Source organism: Camelina sativa, chromosome 14, assembly GCF_030686135.1.
Source record: "Camelina sativa cultivar CO46 ecotype springtype chromosome 14, ASM3068613v1".
NCBI classification, from domain to species: Eukaryota; Viridiplantae; Streptophyta; class Magnoliopsida; order Brassicales; family Brassicaceae; genus Camelina; species Camelina sativa.
In genome coordinates, this window is record NC_141893.1 from 3,427,534 (window position 1) to 3,451,381 (window position 23,848).

The 23,848-nt window shown below is 38.6% G+C and overlaps 4 protein-coding genes across 10 annotated transcripts; all 4 read left to right on the forward strand.

Annotated features, from left to right (window-relative positions):
- The first annotated feature begins 354 nt into the window (after window positions 1–354).
- Window positions 355–5,904, forward strand: LOC104739467 (serine/threonine-protein kinase EDR1). 3 transcript variants are annotated; one of them, XM_087484270.1, is made up of 13 exons: window positions 355–932; window positions 1,306–1,728; window positions 2,095–2,198; window positions 2,281–3,389; window positions 3,634–3,674; window positions 4,122–4,190; window positions 4,637–4,737; window positions 4,825–4,903; window positions 4,998–5,096; window positions 5,187–5,255; window positions 5,380–5,429; window positions 5,523–5,699; window positions 5,789–5,904. In XM_087484270.1, exons 1-13 carry the CDS (start codon window positions 510–512, stop codon window positions 5,871–5,873), a joined length of 2,829 nt encoding a protein of 942 aa, XP_087340396.1. In that variant the 5' UTR covers window positions 355–509; the 3' UTR covers window positions 5,874–5,904. The 3 variants fall into 3 exon arrangements, 2 of the variants coding, with proteins under 2 accessions (XP_087340396.1, XP_087340395.1); XR_015579983.1 differs by having other exon boundaries at window positions 373–932; window positions 4,579–4,737; XM_087484269.1 differs by having other exon boundaries at window positions 378–932; window positions 4,998–5,255.
- Window positions 5,905–6,244: 340 nt separating this feature from the next.
- LOC104739466 (myosin-9) lies at window positions 6,245–15,517 on the forward strand. Of its 2 annotated transcripts, XM_087484268.1 has the most exons (38): window positions 6,245–6,829; window positions 6,994–7,122; window positions 7,214–7,357; window positions 7,445–7,590; window positions 7,674–7,830; window positions 7,928–7,986; window positions 8,071–8,230; window positions 8,304–8,453; window positions 8,556–8,692; window positions 8,771–8,917; window positions 9,003–9,104; window positions 9,190–9,247; window positions 9,344–9,445; window positions 9,592–9,629; window positions 9,713–9,839; window positions 9,915–10,085; window positions 10,215–10,346; window positions 10,495–10,604; window positions 10,678–10,738; window positions 10,858–11,035; window positions 11,156–11,361; window positions 11,450–11,569; window positions 11,852–11,950; window positions 12,035–12,256; window positions 12,381–12,520; window positions 12,629–12,740; window positions 12,840–12,887; window positions 12,988–13,239; window positions 13,330–13,485; window positions 13,577–13,783; window positions 13,874–14,017; window positions 14,104–14,174; window positions 14,278–14,377; window positions 14,446–14,502; window positions 14,589–14,645; window positions 14,795–14,875; window positions 14,967–15,049; window positions 15,160–15,517. In XM_087484268.1, exons 1-38 carry the CDS (start codon window positions 6,827–6,829, stop codon window positions 15,281–15,283), a joined length of 4,590 nt encoding a protein of 1,529 aa, XP_087340394.1. In that variant the 5' UTR covers window positions 6,245–6,826; the 3' UTR covers window positions 15,284–15,517. The 2 variants fall into 2 exon arrangements, with proteins under 2 accessions (XP_087340394.1, XP_087340393.1); XM_087484267.1 differs by having other exon boundaries at window positions 6,247–6,829; window positions 8,304–8,692.
- Window positions 15,518–15,795: 278 nt separating this feature from the next.
- On the forward strand, window positions 15,796–19,435 carry LOC104739469 (uncharacterized). Of its 4 annotated transcripts, none has more exons than XM_087484302.1 (11): window positions 15,796–15,967; window positions 16,085–16,216; window positions 16,485–16,526; window positions 16,632–16,776; window positions 17,072–17,301; window positions 17,454–17,511; window positions 17,729–17,806; window positions 17,954–18,042; window positions 18,388–18,469; window positions 18,774–18,953; window positions 19,157–19,435. In XM_087484302.1, the coding sequence occupies exons 2-11, from the start codon at window positions 16,104–16,106 to the stop codon at window positions 19,292–19,294; spliced, it is 1,155 nt and encodes a 384-aa protein (XP_087340428.1). In that variant the 5' UTR covers window positions 15,796–15,967; window positions 16,085–16,103; the 3' UTR covers window positions 19,295–19,435. The 4 variants fall into 4 exon arrangements, with proteins under 4 accessions (XP_087340428.1, XP_087340429.1, XP_087340430.1 ...); XM_087484303.1 differs by having other exon boundaries at window positions 15,828–15,967; window positions 16,637–16,776; XM_087484304.1 differs by having other exon boundaries at window positions 15,838–15,967; window positions 17,076–17,301.
- A 677-nt stretch (window positions 19,436–20,112) lies between these two features.
- Window positions 20,113–23,775, forward strand: LOC104739470 (protein CORTICAL MICROTUBULE DISORDERING 2). Its single transcript, XM_087484308.1, has 4 exons — window positions 20,113–21,694; window positions 21,998–22,297; window positions 22,503–22,594; window positions 22,686–23,775. The coding sequence occupies exons 1-4, from the start codon at window positions 20,693–20,695 to the stop codon at window positions 23,551–23,553; spliced, it is 2,262 nt and encodes a 753-aa protein (XP_087340434.1). The 5' UTR covers window positions 20,113–20,692; the 3' UTR covers window positions 23,554–23,775.
- Window positions 23,776–23,848: the final 73 nt, after the last annotated feature.

A 23,848-nucleotide genomic window follows, 5' to 3' on the forward strand; every position in this document is an offset into this window, starting at 1 on the left:
AGCTCTGTTCTTATTTACCTTGGCGTTTTTTGTTTTTACTGTTCCCGTTAGACCTCTTTAGTACTTGAATGTGTTGATATGGAAGAACGCTAAAGAATGGTTTCATATAATCGTACTCATGCTTAGTTTGGATTCCGGTGCGAAATCTCCCGCTCAAAATCTGCCAAGAACCACCTGTATGGATTTACTGATACTCCTGTGATACATGTCGTTTTCACTTTGGTAATTAATTGAGTATTACTTTTTACATTATTTTTTAACCCTATTAGCCGCGTATAGAAAATTATAGCGTGTGGGTCCTGAAAGCAACGTGTCACATTTTCTCCTAAATGCTTCATCTTAATTGGATAACTTAACAAAAAAGGTCAAAACAGTGGCATAATCGTAAATCCTGAAAACTTAGTCCCTTCCCCTCCTTTTAACTCGCCGGCATAAGTTTCGTTTCCGTCACTCCCACCACTTTTTTTTTGATTTTGACCAACGGAAGAAGAATCTGAAAAGAGAGACCGATGAAGCATATTTTCAAGAAGCTACACAGAGGTGGGAATCAAGAGCAGCTGAATCGAACCAACGATGCTGTTCCTCCTCCTCCTCCATCCGATCAAAATCGGATTCACGTCTCTTCTGCTAATCCTCCTCAAGCCACCCCTTCTTCTGTCGCGGAAACGGTTCCGGTGACCGCACCTGCTTCTTCGATGACTTCTCCTTCTCCTACTGCTGCTTCCAACCGTGCCGATTACATGTCCTCCGAGGAAGAGTATCAAGTTCAGTTAGCCCTAGCGATCAGTGCTTCGAATTCGCTCTCCAGCGAGGATCCGGAGAAGCATCAGATCCGAGCGGCCACGTTGCTGAGCTTAGGAAGCCATCAACGGATGGAGTCTAGGCGGGATTCGTCGGAGGTGGTGGCCCAGAGGTTATCGAGACAGTACTGGGTTAGTCTTCTTTCTCTTGTTATCTAGGGAAATGCTGAATTATCTCTTTGTGTGTTTTCGAGTCTTGAGTCATAATGAATTTAAGCGCAATTGAACGTTCCATGGTTGTGGGTATTCTAATTGAATTACTGTTCGATAGCTAATTGAATTTCAGATTGAATTGCATTGCTCCTTTACTGATCCGTATGCTTCTGTGTGGTGATTTTTGTTGTTGTTGTTGTTGCACCTGCTTAGCTTTGTTTCCTCTCTGAAGATTAAAGCCTTTATAAAAAGGAAGGCTTTAATATACCGTAATTATGTGGGCCAAATATCTTGGCGATTTGGTACTGCCTACATGATCTTACATGAATAACATGTTTTGAACGATTCCTAGGAATATGGCGTGCTTGACTATGAGGAGAAAGTTGTCGATAGTTTCTACGATGTGTACAGTCTATCCACAGACTCAACAAAGCAGGGAGAAATGCCATCGCTGGAAGATCTTGAAAGCAATCATGGAACCCCTGGCTTTGAAGCTGTAGTTGTAAATCGAGCTATTGATCCTTCCCTGGATGAGTTGCTACAGATTGCACAATGCATTGCACTGGATTGTCCTACTACCAGTGTTAGTGTGTTGGTGCAGAGGCTGGCTGAACTTGTCACAGAGCATATGGGTGGATCTGCGGAAGATTCCAATACAGTGTTGGCAAGGTGGACTGAAAAAAGCAGCGAGTTCAAGGCAGCATTGAATACTTGTGTATTCCCTATTGGATTTGTAAATATTGGTATCTCAAGGCATCGTGCTCTGCTTTTCAAGGTAATTTTCCAAATCCTCTTCTTGGATTTACTCTCTTGGTTTATCATACTTGTGGCTAGTAATGAAATCATATGTGAAGAATGACTGGACAAATCCCTTGCGCTGTGAACTGAATACCAAGCTTTTTTGGTTGTATGTATTAAAAGTTTTAAACCTTTTCTTTTTAAAATTTAATGAGAACCTCTTGCGTTGGATTCTGCCCTGAGTCGCTTGTGGTACTTCAATCTCAACTGATCTCTGTTAAGTAAATCTGAGTTAATTGATTGCCTTCCGCCTTGCCTAAATCAGATATCTACAACTATTTTTTCGCACCTAAGTAGATAATTATGGAAATTGATCGTGGACAGTTTACTTCTGCCAATGTAGGTTTTGGCAGATAGTGTCAGGTTACCTTGTAGGTTGGTAAAAGGTAGCCACTACACAGGTAACGAGGATGATGCTGTGAACACAATAAGACTGGAAGATGAAAGGTAATCGTTTGTCCTTTTCACTATGATTCCAGTAAAAAAAACTATTTTTTGCAAAAATGTAACATATCTCCTCTCTTTTCAGAGAGTACTTGGTTGATCTTATGACAGATCCTGGGACGCTTATACCTGCTGATTTTGCAAGTGGTAAGGATTATACCGTTGAGTCATATAACTCACATGGAAACAACTTTCCTACAGCTCAGTTGTCAAATGACTTCAAGCATTCAGCGCCAAAGATGTCAGAAGGTGAAGGCAGTAGTCAGAGTTCTATGGCACACAATAGTTCTTCTTTGGATAGAAGGCCAGAGGCTGAAAGGACAGATTCCTCAACCCCAAAGTTGGGACCACTTCGGAACGTAGATTTGAGCGCTTCACCTTCTAGCATACCTAGTTCTAGTCAGTTGGAGAACATTTCCTCTACAGCAATTGCAAAGGGGAATCGAGGAGCCATAAATGACTGTTCAAGAACGAATATGAATATAGTCCCATACAATCAGAACAGTGAGGAAGACCCGAAAAATCTTTTCGCAGACCTGAACCCATTTCAAAATAAGGGAGCTGACAAGCTGTTTATGCCTACTAAATCAGGTTTGAATAGTGTTGATGATTTTCATCAACAAAAAAATAATCCTCTGGTTGGTAGATCACCTGCACCAATGATGTGGAAGAATTACAGCTGCAATGAAGCCCCAAAGAGAAAGGAGAATAGTTATATGGAAAATCTTCTCCCGAAACTCCATCGTGAACCCCGTTATGGAAATTCTAATTCCTCATATGCTACCTCCAGCTCCAATGGAGTTGTTCCATCAAATGTGCCTGGCAGAGACAATATGACATTTGTGTCACCGGGTGCTGCTTTACCATCCTTCACATCCCCTGGAAATCAGTTCGCACCAAGTATGGTGGAGGATATGAACAGAAACACCAACGATGAACTACATCTCCAGCATAATGCTGTTCCTGTGGTACATGGACACCAAAAGGATGAATCTCACATCCACGATCATAGAAAGTACACAAGTGATGACATATCTATTGGGTGTGATCTGAGGCTTAAGGATCACGAAAGTACAAGTTCATCTCTTGATTCCACATCCTACCGGAATGATCCTCAAGTTCTTGATGATGCAGATGTTGGTGAATGTGAAATTCCTTGGAATGATCTTGTTATTGGGGAGAGAATAGGATTAGGTAATGTGATCTGCCATTTATTTTTACATGTTTGAAATATTAAACTACTTAGTATTTGTTTTCTTCCCTTTTCTGACGGCAACTAGTTAGTAGTACTGTATCTATTGGATGAAAACTTTTATAGCATAGTACCTTTCTACCATCTACATTTGCCTTTAACTAGAATAGCTATGACATTAACACTTTAGGTAGCATATAACTTTTTGGAAATCACTTGTTCTAATACTTATTTTATTGTGGTTAGGTTCCTATGGAGAGGTCTATAATGCCGACTGGAATGGCACGGTTAGTTTCTTTATAACCTTACAGTTGACTTCAGGAGAATAAGGAGCACGCATCTGGCTGTTATCTGGAACTTCTAAATTTTTTAACCCGTAGGATTTGTTAATGCTTAGAAGACTTAAAGACTATAGTTAATGACTGAGTTCAAAGAGCTAAATTGCAGCGCCTAAATGCATGTTTGGTTATTTTTAAGAGTCAAAGCAGTGATTGCGTTCTTTAAGTGAATCGTGTTTAAAGAGCACTTTTAGATAGGCTTGTTTCAGTCACTAGCCACAAATGCATCAGGGGCCTCCATGGTATTATTTTGCATTCTCTCATCAGTATAAGCTCTTGTCTTGTTAGTTTTCAATAATTTTCGTGATTTAAACTAGCCTGCCCATGCTGATTTTCTTCACAAAAGTGGAAGGTTTCAACTTTATATTTCTGCTTCTTTGTTCTGGTTGGATTTAGGAAGTTGCTGTCAAGAAATTTTTGGACCAGGACTTCTCAGGTGCTGCTTTGGCCGAGTTCAGAAGCGAAGTAAGCCATAAATTCACTAGCGTTGTTTTACTAGTATTCTTAGCTGCTAGTGCTTACGATATTAAATGAGGATATTAAATTAGGTAAAACATCCTCATTACAAGAGGCCAATTAGGGAAGGGATAGCTTACCCTTTTATATGATCTCACTTCTTAAATTGGACAGTATCTGGATGGCACAATCAAATTATCACTATTAATGATTGTGTGTAGTTTATATTGTTATGTATTCCTCCAATATAAGCATAATGGGTAGAATCCATAGTAATGAGGAGCCTTTGGAACCTTTTCATAAGATTCTCAAAGCTAATTCTGGGATCAGGGATTTCTGCTGAAGGAGGTTACTCATTTATTTATTTTGGTTGTAACCACTATGGCATACGTTGCAGCTGCTTATATTCATGCCTTTGGATTCCCACTCTTATTTTCAATATTCCCTATCTGAAGGTACGTATCATGCGAAGATTGCGACATCCAAATGTTGTATTCTTCCTTGGGGCTGTTACTCGTCCTCCAAACCTTTCCATCGTCACAGAGTTTCTGCCAAGGTTTGTTTCATCGTCTTGTTATGAAATCAGTTGCACATGAGATTTTGAGCACTCAACGACTTTTTTTCTGTTTTTCTATAATTGTAGAGGAAGCTTGTATCGAATCCTTCATCGGCCCAAATCTCAGATTGATGAGCGGCGCCGGATAAAAATGGCCCTTGATGTGGTAAAGAAAATAGATCCATATATCAGATTCCATGTCCCCCTGGCTTATTTAGTTTAAAATAGTCACTAAATTTCAGATCATCATTACTTTTCAGGCAATGGGGATGAATTGCTTACACACCAGCACACCAACAATTGTTCATCGTGATTTAAAAACACCAAACCTTTTGGTTGATAACAACTGGAATGTTAAGGTAAGTAGCGCTGTCCAACTAATAGACTTGTTTACTCTGATGTCATACTCATATGATATAGATTTTGTTTTTATCTTACTCACAATGCAGGTCGGTGATTTTGGGTTGTCTCGCTTAAAGCACAATACCTTTTTATCCTCAAAATCAACTGCTGGAACGGTGAGAACACAAAACTCCTTGATGTCACTACTTTTTGATAGACATCCAAATTTCCAGCTGGCATGCTTGTAATTTGGGGGTATTGGCTTATTTCTCTGATCACATGCATTCTTAATTTTGCTAGCCCGAATGGATGGCTCCAGAAGTTCTACGGAATGAGCCATCAAATGAAAAGTGAGTTAGCTTAGAAGCTCAGTTCTGTACTTTGGCTCTACTTTACCTTTTCCCAAGGAGAACTGAAAAAAATGGTGGCTGGTTTTTCCCCAGGTGTGATGTATACAGTTTTGGGGTAATACTTTGGGAACTAGCAACATTGAGATGTCCATGGCGAGGAATGAATCCAATGCAAGTAGTTGGAGCAGTTGGTTTCCAGAATCGTCGGCTTGAGATCCCTAAGGAACTTGATCCTGTGGTGGGAAGGATCATCTTGGAATGTTGGCAAACGTAAGTGACTAAACAAAACTGAAAACACTTTGAGAATCTGGGCCCAAGTGAATAATGTCGGTTGATTTATGTTTTTGTTGTTTGGGCAGGGATCCGAATCTGCGGCCATCCTTTGCTCAGCTCACGGAAGTGCTGAAGCCTTTGAACCGGCTGGTGCTTCCTTCACCACAGTAATTGCCAACTGTGAATATGTGAAAGAAAGAAAGAGACTGGTTGATTATATCATATAGTAGTAGTATATTGCCTCTGGTGCTGTGCAGAGTTATTATTATTACACATAAGCCAGCCTAGATAATATGAGGAATGTAAATTGAAATCAATGTACAATATGTTTTGGTGTATTTGGTGCTTATGTTTCCGAAAATATAATTTTTGTTTTCTCCAAAAAAAGCTTCATTCCATTGAATATAATCAGCTTCGTTGATGGTTTACGCTATCTGTTACCAATCAAAATTATAATTAGATTAGACCCAAACAATGGTTGAAGTTCCAAACTCACTTTAGGGTTATTATATTAGGTATATATACATCACCTTAATTTGGATTTGGGGCGAAAATAATTTTAGAGAGAGAGTGTACGTGGTGTGCTGCGAGTGCGAGGACAATGACTGATTAAGGTCCACGAATTGGCGCGAATTCCATGGGGAAGAAAGAAACCTAGCGAAGTCCAAGGATGATGAATCCTCCCTCTGACGAACAACAATGTCACTCTCTCTCTCTCTCTGTCCTATTTACTCCTTCCTACAACCACTCTTTCACCTCTTTTCTTCCTCTCTCTCTCTCTCTCTCTCTCTCTCTCTCTCTCGATCTCGATTGCGCCCAATCTCATGCTTCCGTTTCAGTTTCTGGCGATTCCGTCGTTTTGCTTTTGTTCTGGGTGACCCTTTTCCCTGAGGATATCTTGAAATTGTGGGTTGATTTTGTTTGTTTTTTTGTTTTCGGAAAAATCTGTAATCGATTGAGTTTCATGAGTGTTGTTCGAATCTCCGGTATTGTCTGTTTGTCTTGGAATCTACAGAATTTTGTAGATTTCTTGCGTAATAAGTCACCTCCTTCCAATTCACTGTGGTAAAATGTCTCAAGGATTGAATTATTGTGAAGAAGAAAAGACAGACTAATACTGGATAATGGTACGGTGTGAACGTCTTACTTTCCTTAGGTTTTCATGTTTAATTGTTCTGTTCATGTGAAAATGTAGAAGAAGCATATCAACAGTCTCCTTATATCGTTTCATATTAAGCTGCTTTTTGTTGTTCCTTAGCATCAACACTCTCTTGCTTTTGTTAAACTGCAGGGAACTCCAGTAAATATCATTGTAGGTTCTCATGTTTGGGTTGAAGACCCAGATATTGCTTGGGTTGATGGTGAGGTTGAAAAGATCAATGGACAAGAAGTTGTGATCCAAGCCACAACTGGCAAGAAGGCCAGTCATCTCAATCGCCTAAACTGTAACTTGACACCTTTACTGTAATCCTAAAAACTGAGTTATATTTCTCTGTTGTTGACTTGTATAGGTTACTGCAAAGTTGTCAAAGATATACCCAAAGGATGTCGAAGCTCCTGCGGGTGGTGTCGATGACATGACAAAGCTCTCTTACTTGCATGAACCTGGTGTTCTTCAGAACTTGAAGATCAGATATGAACTTAATGAGATCTATGTTAGTATCTCTTACACTATGTTGTAGAGACCTTAAGTTTTACTACTATTATCTGTCTTGACCTTATTCTATAATTGTTCATGACAGACATACACAGGAAACATCCTTATCGCTATTAATCCATTTCAACGATTGCCTCACATCTATGATGCTCATATGATGCAACAATACAAAGGAGCACCATTTGGAGAACTAAGTCCTCATGTTTTTGCAGTTGCTGATGTTGCATACAGGTGGTTGTTGATATATTTATATGTAGTATATGATCTACATATATTTGTTGTCAGTGTAAGACGCCCTTTATCTATGCACTCAGGGCCATGATTAATGAGGGAAAAAGCAATTCCATTCTCGTAAGTGGGGAGAGCGGAGCAGGAAAAACTGAAACCACTAAGATGCTTATGAGATACCTCGCATACTTGGGAGGTCGTGCGGTTACAGAAGGACGGACGGTTGAACAACAAGTTCTTGAAGTAATGGCTTTTCTATCTCTTTTCTGTGATCATCTTATATATGTATGGTCCCTACTCGAGATTAATCTACTAACTTGTTTGTAATATCTGCGTCCAGTCGAATCCTGTCCTTGAAGCCTTTGGGAACGCAAAAACTGTGAGGAATAACAACTCAAGGTGATGCAAAATCTAGTTCTAATAGTGCACATCTGTATCTATTGTTGGGACTTTAACTGATTGTTTACTATGCTTTTGGCTCAGTCGCTTTGGTAAGTTTGTTGAAATTCAATTTGATAAGCAAGGAAGAATATCTGGAGCTGCTATAAGGACCTATCTTCTAGAGAGGTCTCGTGTGTGTCAAATCTCTGATCCGGAGCGCAATTACCACTGCTTCTACCTTCTTTGTGCCGCACCACAGGAGGTAAGTTCGGTTAAATTATTGGAATATATCTTGTTCCTGAAGAACTAGCCATATGACTTGATAGAACTAGCAGGAAATTGAAAAGTACAAGCTCGGTCATCCAAAGACTTTTCATTATCTGAACCAGTCCAAGTGCTTCGAGCTTGTTGGTATAAGCGACGCTCATGATTATCTTGCAACAAGGAGAGCTATGGATATTGTTGGAATTAGCGAGAAGGAACAGGTCGGTTTGTGTAAGAAACTACAATTAGTATGTTGCATGTTCAGTTTAGTTTCCTGCACTTCTTTATTGATGAAGAACTTAGTTCTGCCTTTGTATCAACAGGAAGCAATTTTCAGAGTGGTAGGTGCGATTCTTCATATTGGAAACATCGAGTTTACTAAGGGGAAAGAAGTGGATTCATCAGTTCCCAAGGATGATAAGGCGAAATTTCATCTTAAAACTGCAGCGGAACTTCTCATGTAAAAAACATTCGTCTCTTAGGAGTCCTCTAAAATGTGTTATTAGTTGAGGAAAGCTAATTGTAAGTCTCGTTACAGGTGTGATTTAAAGGCACTTGAAGATGCGTTATGTAAACGTGTTATGATCACACCCGAGGAAGTTATCAAGAGAAGTCTTGATCCACAGAGTGCTGTGACCAGCAGAGACGGTCTCGCTAAGACAGTCTATTCTCGATTGTTCGACTGGTAAGTGGTTGGTTTTAGGGGACAAGATCAAAATAATTGATATTTACATATTTGATGCTAAGTGAATATCTCTAGTAATGTGCAGGTTGGTAGACAAGATTAATAATTCGATTGGACAAGATGCCAATTCTAGATCTCTAATTGGAGTTCTGGACATTTACGGATTTGAAAGCTTCAAAACTAACAGGTAAATGAATCTCTACGCTGTCAAAGACTCACAGATATGCATTCCATCATCCTCTGCTAAATAGCCTAATACCCTTCTGCTGCAGTTTTGAACAGTTCTGTATCAATTTCACTAATGAGAAGTTGCAGCAGCATTTCAATCAGGTAGGTTCTTGATTGTAGTGGAAAAAGGTTTATTAATCCCAGCTCTGATTCTCAAATAAGCTTTTTGAATACTCTGTTTTTTTTTTGCTGTTTCAGCACGTTTTCAAGATGGAACAGGAAGAGTACACAAAAGAAGCAATAGATTGGAGTTACATTGAATTTGTGGACAATCAAGATGTTCTCGACCTTATAGAAAAGGTCATTTTCTTAACCAAGAAAGGACAATGTTTATCGAGGCAACCCCTTATATATATATATATTTTTTTTTTTTGACAAACCGAGGTAACCCCTTATATATATCTGTATTTTTGTCTCACAATTTACTATTTCTTTTCCACCTGCAGAAGCCTGGTGGGATTGTTGCTCTCCTAGATGAAGCTTGGTAATGTTAAATATCAAACAAGTTCCATATGAAAGAAGAAGTGTTATGTTCTTGGTTTGAATTAACAAGGTGTGATTTTTCAGCATGTTTCCAAAGTCAACCCACGAAACATTTGCAAACAAGCTATATCAGACTTTCAAGACCCACAAGCGCTTTGTCAAACCAAAACTCTCTCGAACAGATTTCGCCGTTGCTCATTATGCTGGAGAAGTAGGTTCTTTCTCCCTTGGAAGAAAGTTCACTTTGTAAACACACACAGGTCTCTCATGGCTTCGAAATTTTCAGGTTCTATATCAATCTGAACTATTTCTGGATAAAAACAAGGATTATGTGATCCCTGAACACCAAGATTTGCTGGGGGCTTCCAAATGTCCTTTTGTTGTGGGTCTTTTCCCTCCACTCCCGGAAGAAACATCTAAATCCTCAAAGTTTTCATCCATTGGTTCTCGTTTTAAGGTACCAAAGCTTATGTCAGATGTTCAGCATTAACTTTTTTAAGGAAGAATGGCTAAACTACTCGAGAAGACTAATATTTTCTTAACAACAAGTAGATGTTACAAGTAATTATTGGCCTGGTTGATGCAGATGCAACTCCAGCAACTGATGGAAACATTAAATTCTACTGAGCCTCATTACATCAGATGTGTGAAGCCTAACAATCTTCTAAAGCCTGCCATATTTGAGAATGTGAACATCATGCAGCAACTTCGATGTGGTGTAAGTAAAAAAAAGATAATATTTTGACAATGGATTTGTTCTAAATATAATGGGTTCTAAAAACCTTTTCATGTTACAAATTTCCTGCGAAGTAATGACACAAAAGTATATACTAATATAACTCACAACCTTCATGTTGTCTTTCCAGGGTGTTTTAGAGGCGATCAGAATTAGTTGCGCAGGGTATCCAACTCGTAAACCGTTCTTTGAGTTCATAAACCGTTTTGGACTTCTATCTCCTGCTGCTTTGGAAGGGAAGTAAGTAAAAAAACCATTCTCTCTAGCTGATCAAATTGTACTATTTACAGATTTTCTGACTTCTCCTGAACAGCTTCGATGAGAAGGTCGCATCCCAAAAGATCTTGGACAACATGGGACTCAAAGGATACCAGGTAACAGGTCCTCAAGTGTTATGGAACCAATTGTAGAGTATTGGTGCTGCAATGGGATATGGTTCAGTGACAGCAGAGTTGTACTTAAACCAAATGCAAAACATCTTTGGATAATGCAGATTGGTAAAACAAAGGTTTTCTTACGGGCTGGTCAGATGGCTGAACTTGACGCTAGAAGGGCTGAGGTGCTAAGTAGTGCTGCAAAAAAAATTCAGAGACGTATACGAACTCATCAGGCTCAGAAAAGATTTATGGTTCTGAGAAAGGCCACAATATCTCTTCAGGCTATATGTAGAGGTGAGCCATCTAGTTGCTCAATCGCTTTCTGTGGAATTTAGAAGGGCATTAACTTTGTCACAGTTAAGAATAATCTGCTGAATATTGAAAATATTTATGTAACTTTTGTAAATATCGTAGGGAGGCTTTCCTGCAAACTTTACGAAAATTTGAGACGAGAAGCTGCTGTTGTGAAGATTCAGAAGAATGGTCGGAGATATTGTTCTAGAAAATCATATAAAAAGCTCCACGTAGCTTCTTTTGTTGTACAGACTGGTTTAAGAGCAATGTGTGCTCGTAAACAATTCAGATTCAGGAAGCAAACAAAGGCTGCCACAATTGTTCAGGTTTCTGTTCTTGTAAGAATTACACGCTCTAATATTATCTTAGGTATCTCATGATCATTAACGCATAGTTTCCTGTTACTAATGACAGGCTCAGTGGCGTAGTCACAGAGCAATCTCGTACTACAAAAAGCTTAAAAATGGAGTGATCCTATCTCAAACACGATGGAGAGGCAGACTTGCTAAGAGAGAACTTAGGAAGCTCAAAATGGTACAACTATATTATGTGGATTTGCTAATAACGTTACTCCTGATTCATCACATTGCCAAAAGCCTATGTGGAGATGGGATTTTCATCGGCAAGAATTTAGTCTTTTGAAAAATACTTTCGAAATCAGGATTTTAGTTCAAGAGTTCTTGAAGCTGAAACTGAAATTTTTTATTGTTTTTTTTTTCTTTCGTAGTAACTAAGTGACTGCTTTACACATTAGATTTGCTGCTGTTATGATTGTGGATACTGGGTTAACTATGCAACAAAATTTATTATTTTCAGGCTTCAAGGGAAACAGGAGCACTTAAAGAGGCAAAGGATATGCTTGAAAAGAAAGTCGAAGAACTCACATACCGTGTCCAGTTGGAGAAACGTTCGAGGGTACGTATTTGCTAAAGAAACATCATTGTAATTGATCATTTTGGAAGTAGATGTATAATGTCTAGCACTGAACTAATTTTGCAGGGTGACTTAGAAGAAGCAACGACTCAGGAGATAGCAAAACTTCAGAGTTCATTCGAGGAAATGCGGAAGAAAGTTGAAGAAACAAATGCGTTGCTTGTGAAGGAACGCGAAGCTGCAAAGAAAGCCGCTGAAGAAGCTCCTCCTGTTATTAAGGAAACACAAGTTTTAGTTGAAGATACCAAGAAGATTGAATTAATGACGGAGGAATTGGAGAGTGTAAAGGTACTGCTGTCAGTGGCTATCAATGGCATCTGATATTACTTTTCAATTGCATCTAAATGTGAGATTTACATTCAGTTTTACATGTGACTATACTTAGCATCAGTAAACATTTGTGTTGCAACAGGCTACTCTACAAAACGAGAAACAAAGGGCTGATGATGCAGTGGGGAAATTAGAAGAAGCTCAAGAGTCTCTTGAAGACAAAAGGAAAAAACTGGAAGAGTCAGAGAAGAAAGGTCAGCAACTCCAAGAATCCCTGACAAGGTAAGCATATATCATTAAGTATTGTTATTGATATCTTTCTGTTCAGCATGATTCTGCGGGTAATTTCATTCTCCTCTGAGCTATAACAAGAAGATAATGTGATCTCAGGATGGACGAAAAGTGCAGCAACTTAGAATCGGAGAATAAAGTCTTGCGGCAACAAGCTGTCTCCATGGCACCAAATAAATTTCTCTCTGGCCGCTCCCGGTCCATTTTACAGGTAAACTAAAACAGTAAATTCAAATAAATAAAACCTCATGTATCTCTTTGTTGCTTTTGCCTGAAGTTGATGACTTAACCATCTGTTTAATAAAAACAGAGAGGTTCGGAGAGTGGTCATCTTGCAGTGGATGCGAGGTCAAACTTGGTAAATATGTTTAACTAATTTGGTTTGGATCGTCTGTCCGAATCATATTTAGGTTTTGGATTAATTTAATGATGAAGCAATGGATTTCAATTTGATTCAGGATCTGCATAGCCATTCGATGAATAGAGATCCCTCAGAAGTGGAAGATAAACCACAGAAATCATTAAACGAGAAGCAGCAAGAAAATCACGAGCTACTTATCCGCTGCATTGTTCAACACTTGGGTTTCCAAGGGAACAGACCTATCACAGCATGTATCATTTACAAATGCCTACTGCAATGGAGGTCATTTGAAGTCGAACGAACCAGTGTCTTTGATCGCATTATTCAGACAATAGGCCATGCTATTGAGGTAATTTGCATGAGCTTCCTAATCTTACTAGGTATTTAATTGTGATTGCAAGTGTATCCAATAGTAACGTTGTGAAAGTTGATATCTCAGACTCAAGATAACAACAATACATTGGCCTATTGGTTATCCAATGCTTCAACACTCCTCTTACTCCTCCAGCGCACGCTCAAAGCTAGTGGTGCAGCAGGGATAGCTCCACAGCGCCGCCGTTCATCTTCTGCCACTCTATTTGGAAGGATGTCTCAGGTATATTATATATGGTTTAAGATCCATCAACACAATGTAGCAAAAGCTTCGTGGTTCATTATAAGTTTAATTTTGAGAATGTCCATTATAGAGCTTCCGCGGGGCACCCCCAGGTGTAAATCTTGCCATGATAAACGGTACTGCGGGAGGTGGAGCAGATACCTTAAGACAAGTTGAAGCAAAATATCCGGCTTTACTGTTTAAGCAGCAACTCACAGCTTATGTCGAAAAGATATATGGAATGATTCGGGATAACTTGAAGAAAGAGATTTCTCCACTCCTTGGATTGTGCATTCAGGTATGCCGTTAATTATAGCCACAACGTTCATCACGACAAAATGAAGTTTTTTACCGCTAATTGAATTTGTCTGTCTGCAACTTCAAATAGGCGCCAAGAACATCGAGGGCGGGTTTAGTTAAAGGAGCATCTCGTTCCGTTGGCAACACTGCAGCTCAGCAAGCACTGATTGCCCACTGGCAAGGAATTGTCAAGAGCCTTACAAATTTCCTCAACACTCTGAAATCAAACAATGTGAGTTCCTTCATGATTTCACTTCCTCTAAATATAAACAAGTTCTGGACTGCCCTGAATTTAAACCATCTAATTATGCTTTTTAGGTTCCTTCATTCTTGGTGCGTAAGGTGTTTACGCAGATATTCTCATTCATTAATGTTCAGCTGTTTAACAGGTTTTTCCGGGGCTCATTAGTATCTAAAACATTATTGTCTCTGGACTCAAACATTGCTAACTATCTTTTACTAATCATATTCTTCCTTTGTTGTCCCCAACAGTCTTTTATTGAGACGCGAGTGTTGTTCATTTAGCAATGGCGAGTACGTCAAAGCCGGCTTGTCTGAATTGGAACACTGGTGTTTCAAGGCAACAGATGAGGTAACTCACGTAGTTTTCACTCTGTTATTATAACTCAACAAAAACAAAACTAACAACAGCAATTGCAGTATGCCGGTTCTTCATGGGATGAGCTTAAGCATATCAGACAGGCCATTGGGTTTCTGGTAACATTTCCTTTTGTTCTATCTAAACATTAAGGATAGTCCCATGAGGGTACGGTAAACCATATTTATGCTTGCTCCAACTACAGGTCATACACCAAAAACCAAAGAAAAATCTTGATGAGATCAGCCATGATCTTTGCCCGGTAAGTTGAAGTTTTTTCAGTTCAATATGATACGACTCTTCTATATTCCATATGTCACACTTGCCAATTTGCTTACAAATGTCATAAAAGGTCGAAATATATCAGAGCTTCGTAGTTCGCATTTGCTGATAAATTGAAACTGTGGACAGGTACTAAGCATACAACAGCTATACAGGATCAGTACAATGTACTGGGATGACAAATATGGCACTCACAGCGTCTCCCCGGACGTTAGTCACCTTAATTAAGCTACTGATGATCTGATATGTGTGATTATATCCTTTAGCTAGCTAATATATATCTCTCCCTCAATAAATATAGGTGATAGCAAATATGAGGGTACTAATGACAGAAGATTCGAACAATGCAGTTAGCAACTCATTCCTTTTGGATGACGACTCCAGGTTTAACTTGATTTACTAGCTAACAATACCAATAAGATTTCGTTTTCGGGGGCAGTTGATCGATGAAGTCTTCTTCTAATTAATTGGGTGGTTTATAAATGATGTTGCAGCATCCCTTTCTCGGTTGATGATTTATCAAAGTCGATGGAGAGGTTTGAAATTGCGGATATCGAACCGCCACCTTTAATCCGTGAGAATTCAGGATTTAGCTTCTTACTACCAGTCTCTGATTGATCTTTTTTTGTCTCTACCACCATCATACATCACACACCAACGGTCAACGGAAGACATATTTTTAGTTTCTTTAGTGATTGATTGATTTGTGACTCTCAAGTAATAATAACTTCTTTTTGTGCCCTTGAAACAAGATTTGATTCCATTCTTTTTAAGATACATCCTCCTCATTCGTTATGTTAAAGAGTCCAATATTGAATTGTTGATTACTAAATTAACAAGGTTTTGTATCCTCTTGATCTCTCTCGATCACTACTCCGTGTAAATTGTACGAAAATAGAAATTACCTGACCGGGTCGTAAACCGGGTTTTGGGGGTGATCAAAATATTAAATAAGTTAAATTATAATATAAAGAAAATGTAAGGTCTTAAATCTTAATTAACTAATCTCTAATAGTAGGGTTAAATAAATTATTCAATGGTTAAGACATTTCTCGGTTAAACTGAATTTTACTGAACCGGACCAGTTGATGTCTTTTTTTTTTTGGGGTCAAAATAGTAAATATCTTTGTGTAAAAAGTAAAATATACAAAGAGCTTTAATTATTTTCTCTCAGTCGTCGTCGTCTGCTCCATTCTTTGCCGTTGTTCCCTTCCACGCCTCCGCCGGTACGCTGATCTTTTGACCGGAGTTCCATCGCGGACACCCATTTCTCTCTCTCTTTGGTGCTGGTAACTTCGTTAGGTAGATCTCTGTGAAACCCATATGCATTAGAGACTACAAATCTTAATCGGAGACGCAAATTGTTAGTTAGATTCGGGAAACCTCATAATCGATTTCAATTTTTTTTTTGTGTTTCAGATTTTCTTCTTCCTAAAAAATGAAGTTTCTTATACTCGTAATGCTTCTCTGCTACTCGTTCGCCTTCTCTTCTGGGGATACGACTATTCACACGAACAACTGGGCTGTCTTGGTCTGCACTTCTCGCTTCTGGTATACTCCCTCCTCCTCCTCTTCATTCGGATTTTGTGTAGATTTAATTCAATTGGTAAGCTGCAGATCAATATAGTTCTTCTGATAAGTGAGTCACATCTATTGCAAGTTGGTTCCATCTCCTTGTATTGAAATAGGAATCAAAGACCTTATAAGAGAGAGGATGCATGATTGATAAACCTGTTCCAGTTACCAAATTATATAACTATCTGCCTGAAGTTACATGTCTCGTCCATATTAACTTATTGTTGTGGTTGCTATTTCTCAGGTTTAACTACCGCCACATGGCCAATACTCTGTCCCTCTATAGGTGATAACTCGTTTTGTTTTCCCTTAACTGAAACCTTTTATCTTGGAATAACCGTTCATGAAGGTTCTTCTCTTCATATTTTGTTTCTTAACTTGGTGTTTCTAGGACAGTCAAGAGACTTGGAATACCAGATGAGAGGATTATTCTGATGCTGGCAGATGATATGGCCTGTAATGCTAGAAATGAATATCCTGCTCAAGTTTTTAACAATGAAAACCACAAACTTAACCTGTATGGAGATAACGTTGAGGTAAATTTCTGGTTGAATGACACTTCTCCAAAGGTTTAGCACAATGAGATGTAGTCGTGAAGGTTCTTTCTAGAGTAGGTATGTTAGAAGTAGCTGCATCATAGCCTTCATATTTGTAAGCACAGAATCATTTTTTTTGTCTACATTTTGCGATTTCTTTTCTCTGTGTTTCCATAAGATTGCTCGTAGCCAACACATAGACTTTGTTTTAATTTTTTTTTATGGTCCTCCCAGCCCATATAACAGACATGTTTTCCAGAAAAAGGGCTAATTGTATGAAAATATTTTCACTCAGGTAGATTATCGTGGGTATGAGGTAACAGTTGAAAACTTTTTACGGGTTTTGACTGGGCGTCATGAGAATGCTGTTCCAAGGTCAAAGCGTCTTCTCAGTGATGAGGGTAGCCATATTCTGCTGTACATGACTGGGCATGGAGGTGATGAGTTTCTAAAGTTTCAAGATGCAGAAGAACTCCAAAGTCACGATTTAGCAGATGCTGTTAAACAAATGAAAGAGAAGCGTAGGTGTGTTTCACATTTATGGAGTTTCGAAAGTCATATCTGTCTTACAAATCTGGCTGTTCCATGGGCTATTTCTTAATGGAACAAACAATATTAATTTTTGTCTATCTTAATTAAATTTTGCCTATCTAATGACATTTTTTTGGCTAGCCCAGATTCAAGGAGCTGATGATAATGGTTGACACTTGCCAAGCTGCCACTCTCTTTAATCAGGTACATCTTAACTCACTTTTTCAGGATTATTTCGTCTCTATATTTCAGTACGCTAAAAAAATTATTTTTGCTCTGCATTTTCGAGTTAATATGTTAATATCCGAGTATATTCACAGTTTATGTGAGCTTGTTCTCAGCAGTTAATCTAGTTGATGTTTCCCAATGTACGAAAATTTTCTCTGACGTTGTTAATTTTCTGAAACAATTGTTTTTGTAGCTTCAATCTCCTGGTGTTTTGGCTATTGGTAGCAGTCTGAAAGGAGAGAACTCATATTCCCATCACCTGGACTCAGATGTAAGTGCCTTTCACTATATCATGAATGGAAAGTACCATTACAATATCAAGGGGGAATTTTTCAGTGAAATCATCAAATTGTTTACGGATTGTTTCTTCTTTTTATCATTGTATTGCTGCCCAATTCTTATATTTTTTTTGCTACAGGTTGGTGTATCTGTTGTTGATCGGTTTACATATTACACTCTTGCATTCTTTGAGAGGCTCAATATTTATGACAATGCATCACTTAACAGGTACAATAGCTATGCAACTCTTGTCACGAAGATTATGCTGACGTTTTATATGATATTTCTTTTCACTTTAACTATATATGACGACATCGTGATTGTTGAATTGACTAAGGAGACAAATAAATGGTTTGATGTCTGACTAAACCTTTTCTGGTTGTCTGAACTCCCTTGTAAATTCTGGTCATATTTTGGAACTTTTCGTGTGTACCAGTTGTAATATTTTAGCGAGTTATCTTTGTCTCAGGATTTTTACGTCTGACAATTTTAGGATCATCGTTGGATTTGATACTCCTTTTTAAACTGAACTCTCTGAGCTACAAACATTTGTTCCCCCTTGCTATTGTGCAGTTTATTTAGGTCCTACGATCCGAAACTGCTAATGTCTACTGCCTACTACCGGACTGATCTTTACCAACCACATCTGGCGGAGGTAAGGAGGAATTGATTGTGCAATGACGTTTTTTTATTTAATGTCAGCTTAAATTACTATTCTGTTGTGACAAATCAAGACCAAGTTACCTAGGTTTTAGCTGCTTGTTATGTGGGGGATGATCAGTCTTGGATTTTCCATAAGTTCACTGTTATTACATGATCACGGAAACGATATTGATTTAGATGAAAAGCTTGCACATTCCGGATATGTTTGACGTTTGTTTCTGTTTTTTATGAACTACAGTACTGTCTTGAGATGATTAATTACTCATTCTCCAAGTTTACTTATTATGGAAAATTAGGTGCCGGTCACAAATTTCTTCGGTTCAGTTATGGAGACTATTCATACTGATTCAGTTTACAAAGCTTTCTCAAGTAAAACGTCCAATAATAAGATCAATTCTGAGATGCCAGTCAATCAACTTTCTGAGCACGATGAGCTTCAGAAGGCAAACATCCCAAACGATGAGTTGAAAACTGAGGTAACTGGCTATACTCCCTTGTCTCTTCACTGATTTTATTATACTTTGGCTTGAGTACTTTACATACAGAATACTGTATAATAGAATTGAATTATGAATTTGAGCTGGTGTTAGGGTCTTGAGCATGCTTTGTGGCTTGTGTTCATGATTTTGCTGGATTTGACTAGATGAATTGAGATCAGGTGTTGTGTTTGTTGTTGCAGAAGCAAAAATGCCCATATACACAAATGCGGGTAGACTTGCACGAGAAACTGGAGAAGTTTGAAAATGTTGATACTGTGGTTAACCTCGGCATAGCGGTGATGGTTTTCGTTGTAATGATCTCATCATCTTTGCTATGATGATATATATCTATGAGCAGTTCTTAATAGAAGGATGATGATGATGAATTTGATAATCATCTCCACTTCACTTAATCTCTGTTGTATGATTATCACTGTTACAGCTTCACATCCATGTTCTATTATATTTATTTTAGACAATGCCTTGAAATTTCCTCAAGATAAAGAAAATATTGACTCACAAATGGTAGCTGCAGGTTACTTTGGCTACTTTTTGCAAACCTAGATCTAGGGTTCATGTTCACTCGGCAAGAATAAAATCTGCATAAAGCTAGGGTAACAAGATTAAGGTTCAGGAATCATCGTCACTATAGACTAAAAAGCTCAGTTGGAGGGGGTTTGGTAAGCTTGGTAATAAATGTGAAAAATAAAACAATATTCTGTAAACGATGATTTTTACTTTAACTTGATTGGGATACTGCAACTTTATTCTTGGGTACTTGATAAAGTAATAAAAGTATTGTTACTATGCAGCTATGCTAATTATCAGGGTATGTATTGAAATCATGGTTTTAGAGAATTTTTATTAAATTTAAATTTTTTGGAATTTTGATAGATTACAGAGAAGCTGATATGATTTATTGTAAAATTATTTCAAATCTCACATAAAACCATGAAATTTGGATTTCTTTATTTTTAACTAAACAAATCTTCTTAAATCCTTCAGGTGTATTTTTTCATCTTTTTGAATACAAATCATCTAAGTTTTGTTTCTTACCCAAGATAAATATTGTGAAATCTCTAGTAATTTTTTTCATAATAAACGTATAAAACTCAAAATAAAATATAATTCATTTGCACAAAGTGTATTGGTAACAGAAAAAGATAGATAAAAGTACCAAGTAAAATGGGGAGATGCAGTGGTGTAGCCGCATAAGGCGGAAGGCAACAAAAAAAAAAGAAAGTAGTTTGCCATCTTTTTCTCAACTCCTGAAACTGAGGCTGACTCTTTACTTACTTCTTTTATTGCTCTCTCATTCTTAATATCAATTAATATAGGTAAAGGGGCTTATAGTAAGAAGTACTTCAGAAGAAGAGAGAGTGTGTGTATAATAATAGACCACCACCAAAACACACAGACAACACAACAACACCCCAACACAGCAGCGACTCTCTCTATCTCTCTTCACATTATTTTCACATTCCTCTTGCTTTTTGCTGTTCAAAACCTATCTGTACTCTTTCTCCCAACAAAAATAATTACTATTAAATACTAAAAAAAAAAAACTTGTGTCCCTCTCTTTTGATTTGTTTTTTGCTAATTTTTTTTTATCTTTGATTTCTCCTCCTCCCACCTCCACTGGAATCCACCCAAACAAAACACACTCAATTTTGTTTTGCTTCTGAGATCTGAAGAACGTGTCTCTTTGAGATCCCCGTCGGTGATGCGCTACGAAGATGGCGAATCTAGTCCCTGGTGTTTTGCTCAAGCTTCTCCAGCATATGAACACCGACGTCAAAATCGCCGGCGAACACAGGTCCTCTCTATTACAAGTCGTCAGTATCGTGCCCGCCTTAGCCGGTGGGGAGCTTTTCCCTAACCAGGGCTTTTACCTCAGAGTCTCTGATTCCTCTCACGCCACTTACGTTTCTTTACCTGACGAACACGACGATTTGATTCTTAGTGATAAGATCCAATTAGGTCAATTCATTCATGTCGATAGAGTTGAGTCTTCTTCCCCTGTCCCGATTCTTCGTGGTGTTAGACCTGTTCCTGGTAGGCATCCTTGCGTTGGTGATCCTGAAGATATCGTAGCTACTCACTCTCTAGGGTTTCTTAGTGATGACAAGGTTATTGATAATGGTGGTGCTGCTGCTAATTCGAAACCCAAAGAGAGAGTTAAGGCACCTGTGATGAAAGGAGTGGTTTCTAATGGGAGTGGAAGTGACGGTGAGAGACTAGTAGGTAATAGACTGAGTGTTAGTATCTCTAGGGATGAATCTTCTTCTGAGGGTAAGAAGCCGTCGTCTGCTTTATTTCGAGCTAAATCTGCTAAGTCGGGTTTGAGTTTGGATGTTAAGAAGGAATCTTTGGGGAAGCTGAAGACTTCTTCTGGTTCTAAGTCTATACCTTCTTCGCCAACTAGTTGTTATTCACTGCCTAATTCTTTTGCGAAGTTTGCAAATGGGATTAAGCAGCAACAGAATGTGAAGCCTAAGGTATTGGAGAAAGGTTCTCTTAGGATGGGGTTGGCAGATAAAGGGCGGTCTCTTCTCAAACCGGAGAGTCCAAGTGTGGGGAAAAAGCTTCCCATGATTAAGAATTTTGTGCAGGGGATTGAGTTTGGAGCTAAGGCGTTGAGGAAAAGCTGGGAAGGGAATTTAGACATCAGGAGTTCAGATAGATCTAAATCTACCCTTTCCAGACGTGATATAACCCCTGATTCCCGGAATTTAACAGTAAGTTTTTTTGAACTTTTATCTTTCTTGTTTTGTTTGTTTGCAAAAGAGTACTTTTTTAGACATGTGAAGTGGCATTTAGACAATTCCTCCTATTCATCATGACTTGATTTGAAGCTGAAACCAGTTGTTTGAGAAATTGGGTTCTATTCCTTGGGTTTTGTATCATATTTTCGCCAGTTTTCTTTATCAGTTTCTTGTTTTTTTTTTCCATCTGAATTCATCTGTAACTACATTGATTTGTTGTTACTTTTTACTGTTTTCAATTTTCTGAATATAGCTTGTATTTTTTTTGGTTGCTAGGCTGCACGGAAAAGCACATCGAGTGAGAAGTTGCCAAGCAAACAGGAGAGGGCTAATATATTTGCAAGATCATCGAAGGAGCAAAATAAGATGCAGCCTACCAAGAAAGTCGAGACAACCGGAATACTGGACACGAAAGACAAAACGAGTAGGCCTAAATCTAAATCTGTCGAGAAGAAATCTATTGCAGAGAATGGATTGCCTGGGAATTTGGTGAAAGTCCCTGTTAATGGTAAAAGATTAGCGGCGGGAAATATCCAGTGGAGTTCACTCCCTTCATCTCTTTCGAGGATGGGACAGGTATGGGTTTGACTGCTCTTGGATCCTCATATGTGCTTGCTTCATGATTAGGCTTTGAAGCATCTGTAGTGATTAAGAAAATTAATCTTCAAAGTTCAAAACAACCTGTTTAGAAATTTATTTCATTTTTAGCAAGTTTATGCATGTTATGTTTTCATCTTAGGCATCATGCTTACTGAGCCCTTGCTGCTGTCGATATTTGCAGGAAGTCTTGAGGCATAGAGATGCTGCCCAAGGTGTCGCAATAGAGGCCATGCAAGAAGCCTCTGCTTCTGAGAGCTTACTCCAATGCCTCATGTGCGTAATATCTTATATGTTTGTCTCTGAATGTAACTGTTACCGTCTAAGTTGTTTCTAAACTTTATTCTGCGTTTCCTTTTTTTTGTAGTATGTACAGCGATCTTATGTCAACAGCGAAGGAAGATGATCCATTGCCAGTTGTTGAGCAGTTCCTGAAACTCCATTCTGGTTTGAAGAACGTTCAAATAGTAACGGAGTCATTGTCCAGATTAATTTGTCCGATGTCTTCCCCAGAAAATGAAGAAAACAAATCCGAGGAAGCTGTAAAAGCAGCATCAGAAAAACAGAAATTGGCAGCCTCGTGGGTCCAAGCTGCGTTGGTCACAAACTTATCGCCCTTCTCTGTCTACTCTAGCAAACCAGCCAAACTTGCTGCCTCCAAGAGCAAACCTGTAATCATACTTGAGAGCCCGGGTAGTAATTCCTCCGGTAAACCTCGTGGGAGTGTACAAAACAAGCCAACGATTGGATCTAAACTCGTAGCACAAGGCATGATTCGTAAACACAGGGAGAACAGTAGCAGCCAAAAGGCCACATCAGTAGCAGGTTCAGAGTCTCCACCGCTAAACTGGGTGAAAGGAAATGGTCTGAACGAGGCAACTGATCTTGCAGAGAAGTTGCAAATGGTTTCACAAGATTGGTTTTTGGGTTTTGTAGAGAGATTCTTGGACGCTGACGTGATTACATCTTCGAATCTGAATCTGTCTGATAATGGGCAGATCGCTGGGATGCTGTCTCAGCTCAAGAGTGTGAATGATTGGTTAGATGAGATTGGGTCGAAAGAAGATGAAGAAGGACTAAAAGAAGTCTCTAAAGAAACAATTGATCGATTACGGAAGAAGATCTACGAGTATCTTTTGACACATGTAGAGTCGGCAGCTGCAGCACTTGGTGGTGGTGGTGGCTCCGTCTCTTCTCCTAGACCCAAACCAATCGAAACCAAAGCAAAGAGATAAAAGATGGATGAAGAAGCTTCAACGTGTTTGTGTTTCTTCTGTATATATGAAAATTGGCGGCCAACTTCTTCTGTATAATTCCAGACATCACTAAGAAAGCCTACCGACGTGAAACGTTTGGTATTTTATTCAGACAGATACTCACTAAAGAAGAGCCCTATTGGTTCAAAAGATTTCAATATTTTCTTTTTTAATCCATTTTTATAAACTGTATTTTTCCTATCGGTTAAAAGTTTACAACAAAAACATAGAATAAATAACATTCGAATTAGATCCATCGTTACACAAACTGTGT